The sequence below is a fragment of the Pipistrellus kuhlii genome, unplaced genomic scaffold (assembly GCF_014108245.1).
Source record: "Pipistrellus kuhlii isolate mPipKuh1 unplaced genomic scaffold, mPipKuh1.p scaffold_m20_p_17, whole genome shotgun sequence".
Taxonomy (NCBI): Eukaryota; Metazoa; Chordata; class Mammalia; order Chiroptera; family Vespertilionidae; genus Pipistrellus; species Pipistrellus kuhlii.
The window spans coordinates 15,770,582-15,783,073 of record NW_023425482.1 but is presented as its reverse complement, the minus strand read 5'-3'; the positions used below and the strand labels follow the sequence as shown (position 1 = coordinate 15,783,073).

Below are 12,492 nucleotides of genomic sequence, written 5' to 3'. Positions count from 1 at the left end.
AAATAACTTACAAGGTGCCAGGCCTGGGCTGGGTGCTCTTTACCCCATGAAGAGTATCTCTACCAGGTGGCCCTCAGCCACACTCACAGATGGGGAACTGAAGCCTCCCAAAGAGCAAGTAAAGAGCTGAGCAGATGTTCTTTTTTTTTAATAATTTTATTGATATTTTACAGAGAGGAAGAGAGAAGGATAGAGAGTTAGAAACATCGATGAGAGAGAATCATCAATCAGCTGCCTCTTGCACACACCCTACTAGGGATATGCCCGCAACCAAGGTACATGCCCTTGACCGGAATTGAACCCGGGACCTTTCAGTACATAGGCCGACGCTCTATCCACTGAGCCAAACCGGTTTCGACTGAGCAGATGTTCTTGAAGCACTGCCTGCAGTGGCAGCTATGTGTCTGTGTCCATAAAATCCCCCGCCCTCACTTGCCACTTCAGTAGACTCCAACCTGACTTCCAAATGCCAAAAATCCCCCTAGCTGCTGAAGACCATTCAGTAACCGCTGTGACAGGACTGAGTACAGAGAAGTAAGGCCCCTGGGGATAATCAATGACTGACAGTGAACAGCACCCCCACTTCCTTAGCCCTGGGGAGGGAGCCTCTGAGGAGGGAGTTTTACTAGAGCATCTAGCAGTCCCCGTAAGACTCAGCCTCGCTGGTCCACAGTGGTACACAGGTGGATAATGCGCCCTCTATTTGTGGCCTTCCCCATCCTGTCTCTTCTCCATCCCCTACCGCATTTCATTCAACTCCTAAATAATGTATCTGCCAAGTATCCTTGTCTCAGGGTCTGTCATCTAGGGGGCACCAAACTAAGATACCTGACCTCTAAAATGAAGCTACCAAATCACGCACAACCACGTGGTTATGCCTCTTCATCGTTCTTACTTGATATCCCAAATGTAGATGTAGGTGTCCACAGAGCTGGTAACGAGGAGATCCGGTTCAAACACTGCCCAGTCCAAGTCGCTGGGAATGGAGAAATGAACAGAACAATGAAGAGGGGAAAAATTCAGCGTCTGGTTCCAAAGCAGTAGCAGATTTAGTCTCCAGTGGTTTCAGAATGTCATTTAATGGGCCTCTTAACACGGTTTAGTCTGGAAATCTCCAACGTTCTTTGGGAATGAACAAGACTTAACTGAGCTAGGAAAGAAACATTCAGGTCCTTCCCAGTCATCTAAAGCTATATTACACGTGCTCCGGAACAGAAATGAGTGTTTCAACTTAAAACACACATGCACACATGCACACATGCAGGCACAAACTGTACAGACAAAACAAAGAAAAATTTTGACTTTTCATTTTCTGAATCAGACTCAGCCACAGGTACAGTGAGTAAATCCAATGTCCCTTAGCAGTGGCAAGCTGCCATGCTGCCAGCAGGCCTCCGGTCCCTTGTGCCCTCACGTCTAGAAAGGCGGTTACTACATGAAAAGGAAACAGAGGCCCGAATCTAGACCTTCCCACCACTTCACCACCCCTGCACTCCCTGCTGCTACTTCTCAGAACAAGCTTTCTCCACCCAGAAACAGGGGTACAGGGAAGGCCATGAGTGGAAGGGAACTGCGTGACTGGATGATGGAGCTCTACGCGGTCACGCCCAGCTGCTGGAGAAAGGGCACAGACTGCTCCCGGGTGTCTCTCTATTCCTGGCCACCGCCGACTATGACCTGAGGCAGTGGTTCTCAACCTTTCTAATGCCGCAACCTTTAATACAGTTCCTCATGTTGTGGAGAACCCCAAACATAAAATTATTTTCGTTACTACTTCATAACTGTAAGTTTGCTACTGTTATGAATTGTAATGTAAATATTTGTGTTTTCCAATGGTCAAAAACAAGGGAAATGTCTGATGGTCAACCTTGCTAGTGGTTCTCGACCTGTGGGTCACGAGGGATTATGGTCCTGAGGAATTATGGCATAACTTCTCCCTCCTGTGGAAAAAGTCAGCTCTAATCCTTACTCTGTACCTGTCTAAGTATTTTCTAGGATCAGGGTTAATACTACATGAATGCTGGTTCCTAAATACCAGTGTTTTCCACTGTGAAAGCCCATCACCTCAGTACCAGCGACCTAACAGCTACCCAGGCCAACACAACACAGAGAACCAAGTTGTGGGAGGAGGTGGGTGTTTCCATCTCGCTCCCCAGGGAGCTGCAGAGGGCTGGTGCCTACCTGATTACACGAGTATGGCCCTGTAAGGTTGTGCCAACTTCCCCAATGCCGTCTTTCCACTTATAGAGGTCGACCCGTTGGTTACTCTGAAAAAAAACAAGAGAAAGAAGGCATCAGAATATATGCTCTCACCCCAATCTGCTTAAGGCCAAGAAAGGGAAGCTATGTCGAAACTAACTTGCATGGCAAAGATCCTACAGACTGAGCATGTGAGTAAGGGTAATGGAGATGTCCCCAGACCACTAGAGGAACCTTCTCCCTATTCTGAAGGTCACACACCCATCTCTCTCCAACTGCTGGCACAGCAGATATTTTTAGCTCACTCTTACCATTATCAAGTGCCTTGAGTCAACCTATTTAATTAACTGATGCTTTAAAAACACAGATGCACAAGAAAAAGAACAGAAACACCATCAAAAGGATGTCCAAGAAGGCAAAATTACATAAGACAGATTAAAACAGGCCTATATCAAATTTATTTATTATTATTATAATTTTTAATCCTCACCCGAGGATATTTTTTTCCATTGGTTGTTTTTTGTTTTTTGTGTTTTTTTTTACAGAGTGTAAAGGAGAGGGAAAGACAGAGAGAAACAGCAATGTGAGAGAAACACATCGATTGGTTGCGTCCTATAGGAGCCCTGACCAGGGCCCGGGGAGGAGCCTGCAACCAAGGTACATGCTCTTGACAGGAATCAAATGCAGGACCCTTCTGACCTACAGGCCAACACTCTATCCACTGAGCCAAAGCGGCTAGGGCTCAAATTTCTTAAAAGACTTAAACAGAACGACACAGAAAAATGGACCAATAGAAACAATAGTTACAACAGGAAAAAAAGAAGAAAGCTTTGACCAAACTATATTTCACTTAAAAATACAACAAACTGGCAAAGACTCCTTAACTGTCATGAGTTTATGAAACACACTGATAGTGACTAAAGGCTACTAATAGGCTGTTTAATAATATATATATACAACTGATTTTCATTTTAGTTCAGAGTCATATAGATGGGTAAGACTTTGAGATTTTTATCCTGAAATGCCTGATTCCAATTCTAAATCAGTAAGATTGCTGTGAAAAGATCAGGATTCAAAATAGCTTCCACTGGGACTAAGAGTGAAAATAAATTCCCTTCATCTTACCATATTCCCTGCCATTTCCAAAGGGTCTGCTCAATGAACTAGCACATTAACAGATGAGTCCACTGGTCTTTCTCACCACACTACACACTTGGTGTCATCACCTATGTCTCATATAGATGAGGCAACTGAGGCTTAATCAACTGATGCTCAAAAAGAAAAAAAAATCAATAAATTGAACTTCATTAAAATTAAAACTTTTATGTGGACATTATCAAGAAAATGAAAAGGCTTTGGCCAGGTAGCTCAGTTGATTGGAACGTTGTCCCAATGTGCCGGGACTGCAGGTTCAATCCCCAGTTGGGGCACATATGGGAGTCAACCAATAAATGCATAAGTGGAACAACAATCAATGTTTCTCTCTCTCTCTATCTTTCTCTAGAATCAATAAATAAAAATTTTTTCAAAAGAAAGTGAAAAGAAGTACAGAAAATATTTGTAAATCATATATCTGATGAGGGTCTAGTGTCAAAGTATATAAAGAACTGGCCAGTATGGCTCAGTTGAGTGTTATCCCACGCACCAAAAGATTGCCAGTTCGATTCCTGGTCAGCACACATGCCCGGGTTACAGGCTTGTTTCCAGTAGGGGGTGTGCAGGAGACAGCCGATCAATATTTCTCTTTCTCTCTCCCTCTTCCTTCCTCTCGCTCTCAAAACCAAGAAAAATATTTTTTAAAAAGAACTATTACAATTCAAAAGCAAAAATACAAACAACCCAAAACAAAAATGGGCAAAGGACTTGGATAAATATTTCTCAAAAAAAAATGGACAACAGGCCCATGAAACAATGTTCAACATCATTAGGGAAATATCAATCAAACCCACAGTGAGGTACCACTTTACACTCACTAGAATGGCTAAAAAAAATTTTTTTTAATTTAAATACAACAGGATGTAACTACTTTTGGTGACAATGTGGATAAAGTGGAACCATTATGTATTGCTGGTGGGACTGCAGAACAGTTCAGTCACTGCAGAAAAATAATTTCATAGTCCCTCAAAAAGTTAAACACAGACTTACCACATGACCCTGCCATTCCACTCCTAGATATATACTAAAAAGAAGTGAGCCCAAGTGGTGTGGCTCAGTGGTTGAGCATCAACCTATGATTTGCGGATATTGTACCAACCTTGCATTCCTGGAATAAATCCTACTTGGTCATGGTGTATGATCTTTGTGATGCTCTGCTGGAGCCGATTTGCTAGAATTTTGTTGAGGATTTTGGCATCTATGTTCATGAGGGATATTGGCCTGTAATTCTCTTTCATTGAGTTGTCTTTATCAGGTTTTGGTATTAGAGTGATGCTGGCTTCATAGAAGGAGTTTGGAAGTGTTCCTTCCTCTTGAATTTTTTGGAATAGTCTGAGGAGGATAGGTTTTAGTTCTTCCTTGAATGTTTGGTAAAACTCTCCTGTGAAGCCATCTGGCCCTGGGCTTTTGTTTGCTGGAAGCTTTTTGATGACTGTTTCAATTTCTTCCCAAGTCACTGCTCTATTGAGATTTTTAGATTCTTCCTGATTGAGTTTTGGAAGTTTGTATTTTTCTAGGAATATGTCCATTTCCTCCAGGTTGTTCTGTTTGTTGGAATAGAGTTGTTCGTAGTATTTTGTAACAATCCTTTGTATTTCAGCGGGATCTGTTGTTATTTCACCTCTTTCATTTCTGATTTTGTTTATTTGGGTCCTCTCTCTTTTTTTCTTGGTTAGCCTGGCTAGAGGTCCATCTATCTTGTTTATCCTTTCAAAGAACCAGCTCTTGGTTTTGTTGATTTTATGTATTGTTTCTTTGAGCATCAACCTATGAACCAGGAGGTCACGGTTCAATTCCTGGTCAGAACACATGTCCGGGTTGCAGGCTCAATCCCCAGTAAGGGGTTGTGAAAGAGGCAGCTGATCAATGATTCTTTCTCAGCATTGATGTTTCTCTCTCTCTCCCTCTTACTTCTTCTCTCTGAAATCAATTTTTAAAAAAGAAAGAACACTTTCCTCTGAAAGCACTGAAGATCAACCACAGCTGAGCTCACTAGTTCCCCCTCAAAACGTGTTTCAGCTGAAGCCGGTTTGGCTCAATGGATAGAGCGTTGGCCTGCGGACTGAAAGGTCCCAGGTTCGATTCCAGTCATGGGCATGTATCTTGGTTGCAGGCACATCCCCAGTAGGGGTTGTGCAAGAGGCAGCTAATGGATGTTTCTCTCTCATCGATGTTTCTCTCTATCCCTCTCTCTTCCTCTCTGTAAAAAATCAATAAAATATATATTTTTTAAAAACAAAAACGTGTTTCAGCATCACTGGCTAGTGACATTGCTGCTAATGAAAACAGGTTCTCATCACACAAAGAAGTAGAGGACATCTACCTTTTCTCTTGCAAATCAGGATTCAATCCTTAGAAATACGAAGTCTGACACTCATGGTACCAATAAAACCTTTTCATATATAACCTCTATCTTCCTTTCAGAACCACCCACACCTCTTTTCCGCCTGAGAAGTGAGGGTTTCATTCTCTTCTCTCCAGAGGACATACACCTTTCAGACCAAACATTGAAAAGCCTTTTCAGATAGTCCTTAAATAAGCTCACCGAAGCTGCGAAGTAGTGTGCAAAACTGTCGTGCGGATTCCACTGCACAGCTCCAATGTCCCACTTGCTCTGGCGAGAGATCTTGCGGTGACCTTCGAAAGGGGCATCTAGATTAACGATGTATAGGAACCGGCGGCTAGGAGAACAACATATCATGGTGACGCTATAATCGCATTAGCATTAAGATAGAAAAGAAAATTTAGAAATACATATGATTTGTGAGCAGTGCTCAAAAAAAAAAAAAACCACCCAGATATACTGACCATTTATCTACTCTGAAAGGCATGCAAGCGGCAGGAGTAACTAAGGTGGCTCTTAGTTAGACAAGCAGGAGCTGCATCCCTGTGAGTCCTCCTCTACAGATTGTCTTCTCCACCAAAGGTCTTCCCACCACACTCAGCTCCAACCCTGCCCCTCTCCTAGCCTTTCCCAGCGCGGACAGTCACTGCTTCTACATTACTCCCAGTGTGTGGTTTGCATTTTGACTGCAGCTTTTGTCTCTGTAGCAGAACTACTAATGTTAGGACTCTCATCCTGAACTAAATAAGGGTTTGGAGTATGGACCAAGTCTCGAATATCTTTATATGTCCAGAATCACTAAGGCACAGAGTTTACCACGCTTTAACAAATGCGTGTTAAATTAAACTTATCATTTGGCCAAATATCCTGTAGAAAAAACTCAATTTCCCTTATAAGTCGTCTACCTGAAAGGGAAACTAAATGAAATCTAACAGGAGGGGAAATAACAACAACAAAAAATAATGAAAATAACATATTAAGTGTCAATAATGTTCAAGGTACCAATCATTATCAATGAAATGAGAACAGGAATGTCCTGTGTTCACTTATTTTTCCTTTTTTCTTTTTCTTTTTTCTTTTTTTGCTGTGTAAATTAACATTTCAGCAGCCATTGGCTATCAATTCATTGTTAGAGAGTACTCCAAGCCCCTGGATATTAATGGATATAGACGGGCTCAAAAATGAAGAAAAAGATTAACAGTCCCTAATCAGAAAAGATATGAAATGGAAAGTTAAAATGGCATGGAAAACTAGCAGAAACCCTAAGAGAGATAGTTAAGGGAGAAGAAGGAATGCATAGGTAGGACACAAATTCACAGAACTTCCGAAACTTCTATAAAGTTGCTGCAGAACAAAGATCTAGAACTTCTGGCCAGCTAGCATCTTACCATTAGAACAAAAAACAGGAAAAGGCTAAGAGCTAAACATATATGAGGTGCCTGTCAACAGGAGAGTTCAGAGACATTCCAGAGCAAATACAGAACAGAAGATAAACATACACATTTATCTTCATTCTCCTTTATAGACCCATTAAAATAAGAATCTATAATATAATGGTGTCTGCTGGCAGCCAGAGGGAAGCCTGGGTCCTGGGTGCCTGCCGGCGGCTGGTGGGAAGCCTGGGTCCCAAGTACCAGAGGGAAACCGGTGCCGGTAGCTGGGGGAAGGAAGGCCTGCTTTGCATGAATTTCATGCATAGGACCTCTATAGAAGAAAGGCAGCTCTAGCCGAAACCAGTTTGGCTCAGTGGATAGAGCATCGGTCTGCGGACTGAAGGGTCCCAGGTTCGATTCCGGTCAAGGGCATGTACATTGGTTGCGGGCACATCCCCAGCAGGGGGTGTGCAGGAAGCAGCTGATAGATGTTTCTCTCTCATCGATGTTCTAGCTCTCTATCCCTCTTCCTTCCTCTCTGTGGAAAATCAATAAAATATATATATTTTTAAATGTGACAAGTTTCCCACCTGCCACCACCCTATTCAAAGTACTAACCTTGCAAAATTTACTGAAAGAAAGAAAGAAAGAAAGAAAGAAAGAAAGAAAGGAAGGAAGGAAGGAAGGAAGAAAGGAAGAAAGAAGGGCAGCTCTTACCCAGGAAAGTTTAACTCTAGCTTTGGAGGAAAGAGAAAGATCAAGTTTAGCTCATGGAACACAATCAGGCTAGCTGGTTTGGCTCAGTAGATAGAACATTGGCCTGCAAACTGAAGGGTCCTGGGTTTGATTCCATTCAAGGGCACATGCCCAGGTTGTGGGCTCAATCCCCAGTGTGGGGGGTGTAGGAGGCAGCTGATCAATGATTCTCTCCTCATTGATGTTTATATATCTCTCTCCTTCTCCCTTCTTCTCTGGAATCAATAAAAAAAAGTTAAAAATTTTTTGTGCTAGAAGATACTATAGAAATAAGGTAGTTCAATTTATTCATGATGAAATCCAATTGAGTCCAGGGAGGCAACTGAAATGCCATAATTAATGGCATTGCCAAACAAAAACCAGGATCCCCTCAATCCTAGTAACTACCTGTTAAACTATACCAGCTGGCATCCTTCTGAAAAGTCCATGCAGTAAACAGAGAACTGCAATTCCAAGACCAGTCACTAAAATTTCAAAGGAATTTTATTGCTTACTTGTTAGAGCAGAGACAAAAATAACTGCACATCATCCCTACCAGTACCCCTAAGATCAATAGGATAGCAGAACTAAACCCTATGATTGTAACCCTTAAGTACAAGAGTATTTTCTAATTTCCCAGAAACCTCTTAATTTTCCATCTGTTCCCAGAAGTCATGGCAGACAAACAGCAAGCTCACTCACCCAGAAAGCACTGCATGCTGCCCGAGACAGTCCACAGACATCGCCGTTGCCTGTGAGAGAGAAAACAGACTTAGTTCTGCTAGCAAATCCAGCTCAGGTCGGAGAAGACAGGCAGGTTAGTCAGTCACCGTGGGTTCTTCCTCGTCCCCTGGCTAAGGCATTCCCCAGGTTTTATCCCTTTCTAGCTCTTATCCAAATCTCACATTCACCTTCCACAACAGGGCAGCTGCTGTCTGTTCCTTCAACACCAGGACTACTCCCAACCAATACTGGCATGTTCTAAATTGAGGAAACAGAAGTCCTAGAGCCCTTGGAGAATCTGACTAACTTGGAGCAAAGAGAGCTACTCAGAGCAAAACCTGACCTGGGACGACGACATCATCATCAACATCATCAACGCATGCGCGCGCGCGCGCGCGCGCGCGCGCGCACACACACACACACACACACACACTACCTATGCCTTTGCAAAGGGCACAGACTCCTCTTCCAAGCTGAATGGCAGTGGTAATATTCAAACACCAGCCCTACTGAATCCAGTCATATTCTTGTTGGGATACCCAGTTCCCACTTAATCTGAGATTTCTAGTACCATTTTCACTAGAAATCTCCTTCCCAGATCTCCCAATTCCTAGGAAGCATCATGTTTTCAGGATTCAATGTCTAATTCCCAAGAGACCACACCCAATCAAAGGGCTGCATTCAGGCCTGGTCAGTGTGGCTCAGTTGGCAAGAGGTCACCTGTCTGATTCCTAGCCAGGGCACATGCCAGTCTTGAGCTCATCACTAGTAGGGGGCATGCAGGAGGCAGCTGAATGATGTTTCTATCACCCTCTCCCTTCACCTTAAAAAAAAAAAAAATCAGTGAAAACATTTTTTAAAATGGCTGCATGCAGGCTAAAGCATGAGGCTGTTTTTTTTGTTTTGTTTTGTTTTGTTTTTAAATATATTTTATTGATTTTTGTACAGAGAGGAAGGGAGAGAGATAGAGAGTTAGAAACATCGATGAGAGAGAGTCATCGATCAGCTGCCTCCTGCACACCCCCCACTGGGGATATGCCCGCAACCAAGGCACATGCCCTTGACCGGAATCGAACCCGGGACCCTTCAGTCCCCAAGCCGACGCTCTATCCATTGAGCCAAACCGATCTTGGCCATGAGGCTGTTCTTAATCATGGCAGCTACAGCCCTAAATTCTCTTATTTGGACAAGTTCAACTCCTGCTGTGTTTTCAGGGCATTATCTGAAACAGTCTGTGCTACTGTTTAGTTATTAAATGCTCTAAATTGCTTCTAGAAAGCATCAAGAAAGAGTCCACATGCTGCTGCTTACACTCACAAATCACCAGAAATTCTCTTCCTCACTCTCACTGGTCTCATTAATGGGTTTCTCCCACTCAAACGCCCTCATGAAATATATCATAGGTAATATTGGGGACAAGAAGTCAGAATGCTCTCTCTGGAGGCTAAAAAGTGTTTATTATGCATCCTTCATTCCACGAGAGTCGTGAGCAGAAAAAAAGCCCTACTGGAAAGGCAGGCAGTGAAATGAGATGTCATTTTCAGAACTCAACTGTGTAATTTATAGATTAAAGGCATGAAATAAAGATGGGGCCCCTAGCCCTCTCCCTCTCCCCTTCCCTCCCTCCCTCTCTAAAAGTAGTCAAAAACATATATATGGTTTTTAAAAATCACGTTGAAGGGGGGGGGGGGGGGATCACCTTGATATTTATCACAGCTTTAATCATAATTGCCAAAAACTGAAAAATACAAATTATGATCTATCTATATACACTGGAATACTACTGGTCAATAAAAAGGAAGAGACTAATATGTTCAAAACATGAATGAATCTCAAAAGCACTAGGTTAAGTGAAAAAAAGCCATATTCAAAAGGTAACACACTGCCCCTCGCCAGTTTGGCTCAGTGGATAGAGCATGACCCCAGAACTGAAGGGTCCTGGGTTCGATTCCAGTCAAGGGCATGTACCTCAGTTGCAGGCTCCATCCCAGGCCCTGATTGGGGTTGCCCTAGGAGATTTTATCTAAATTTTCTTACAGTGCTAACAACACTCACTGATTCCAGGGACCACTTCAGAGTAGCTGCCAAGTAGACAGGTTCTTCACTATTCACTGGTGGCAGTAACATCTCAAGGCACTGTTTTACACAGTGGATGATGCTTATATAAGCTGTTAAAGAGCTTCACCTTTCTGGCTGGGGCTTTTCCTTTTAAATATATTTTATTGCTTTTTTACAGAGAAGGGAGAGAGATAGAGAGTTAGAATCATCGATGAGAGAGAATCATCGAGAGAATCATCGATGAGAGATAAACATGTGCCTCCTGCACACCCCCTACTGGAGATGCGCCTGCAACCAATGTACATGCCCTTGACTGGAATCGAACCTGGGACCCTCAGTCTGCTGGCCAACACTCTATCCACTGAGCCCAACCAATCAGGGCACAGCTGGGGTTTTTTCACTGGAAAACCTAAAAGCTTTAATTTTTTTAATGATGTTTTTTAAAGAGGGGGGGTTTTAAAAAGTTTATTATTTGGGCTTTCTTTTCCAAAAGACAGTATTAAGAGTTTCAACTTTTTTGTTCCTACATTAATGAAATAGTTCGTGAAATGGGTCCCTACCCCTCCTACTTAGCACCAGATTCAACCACAAAACCCGGCTAATTCATGCCAAGATGTACCCTTCCCACTGAATAGAAAAATCAGGAAGAACAGAAACTCCTACAAGGTAGTTAAATTACCCAATTTACTTTGTCTTCTTACTTTGGCAATGGCTGTTTCGGGTTAATTATTTGATACTACTTCATTGTATTCTAATATATGTGTCAGCACTCTCTCTCCGTAGGTCTCTTCAATTACATTTCTAGAGAGAAGCTGGGGTGAGACCGCCTGGATTTCTATGATAATTAAAGGGTTTGCAGATTAGCAGCTTCCAAATTAGCAGGTTCAGAAGTACCATACATGATTTTGCTCTTAGTCCCCAGTGAAAGCAATTAACAATATGGATAACAGGAATATGGTGGTTGTTTTTTTCCCCTGAGTCCGGCCCATCCCTTGGGAGAGGAGACTCCAGGCTGACAGTGCTAAGTGCTTCAGAATCCTTTTATCAGGATGCTGCCACTCAAATTCTCCATGGGAACTATGCATCAGAGAGCACCAAGGAGCAAATTGGTGGGTGGCTCCTTCAAAAATTGTCCTTATAGCAAAATGGGACGGGGTTTTAAAAAGAGGAAACCACATCACCTCTGTTGTAATCCATTTTTCCTGCATAATAAGTCACCTGAGTATCAACACAGTGCCAGACATAGTGTGCACGTGGCCACAAGAGCTCAATAAATCCTTGTGGAATAAACGAGTGAGTTGAAAGTCTGGCACACAAAAGGTATTCCAGAAATCTATATATATAAAACCCTATTATGCAAATAGACCGAATAGCGGAACAACCGAACAACCAAACAACCAGTCACTATGACATGCGCTGAACACCGGCACACAGCAGGTGTCAGCAGCAGGTGGCAGAGCACAGAACATGGCGGGTGTTGGCCACAGCGGGATGGTGGAGCAGGTGAGTGGGGACACCAGACCAAGGCAGGGCACCAGTCGCTGTCATCAGGGTGAGCCTCTGGTGGTTACTGAAAATTCTTTGCTCCCAAGCACCCCGGTCCCATCTGGCACTTGCACCCGCTGCTGACACAGTCCATCAGCAGGTGCGCGAGAGACCAGTGCCATCAGTGTGTTGGAGTGACAGTGGTGGGAGTAGGGCTGCCAGCAGATAGAGGTCAGGGCCGTGGCAGGAGGATCTGGACAGGAGTGTGGAGGATGAGCTGAGACCCACCCCTGTGCACACCGCAGCCTGGCAGCCCACAATTCCTTTCAAGGTGCACGAATTCATGCACCCAGCCCCTGGTGCTAGGGGAGGGGAAGGTGGGTATATTTATTGAGGAACAACTGTATGATAGGCTCATAC

General features: G+C 43.3%; 1 protein-coding gene across 4 annotated transcripts in view; it reads right to left on the bottom strand.

Moving 5' to 3' along the window:
* Nucleotides 1–12,492, bottom strand: part of WDR59 (WD repeat domain 59) — a 67,017-nt gene that overhangs the window by 53,449 nt on the left and 1,076 nt on the right. For 2 of the 4 annotated variants that reach the window (XM_045582679.1, XM_045582680.1), the window contains exons 2-5: nucleotides 8,509–8,558; nucleotides 5,900–6,062; nucleotides 2,182–2,267; nucleotides 896–976 (exon numbers count right to left, since the gene is read on the bottom strand). In XM_045582679.1, the coding sequence (XP_045438635.1) occupies nucleotides 896–976; nucleotides 2,182–2,267; nucleotides 5,900–6,062; nucleotides 8,509–8,558 (380 nt within the window). The remainder of the gene's footprint in view (nucleotides 1–895; nucleotides 977–2,181; nucleotides 2,268–5,899; nucleotides 6,063–8,508; nucleotides 8,559–12,492) is intronic. The other 2 variants (XM_036440666.2, XM_036440667.2) reach the window with 1 other exon arrangement.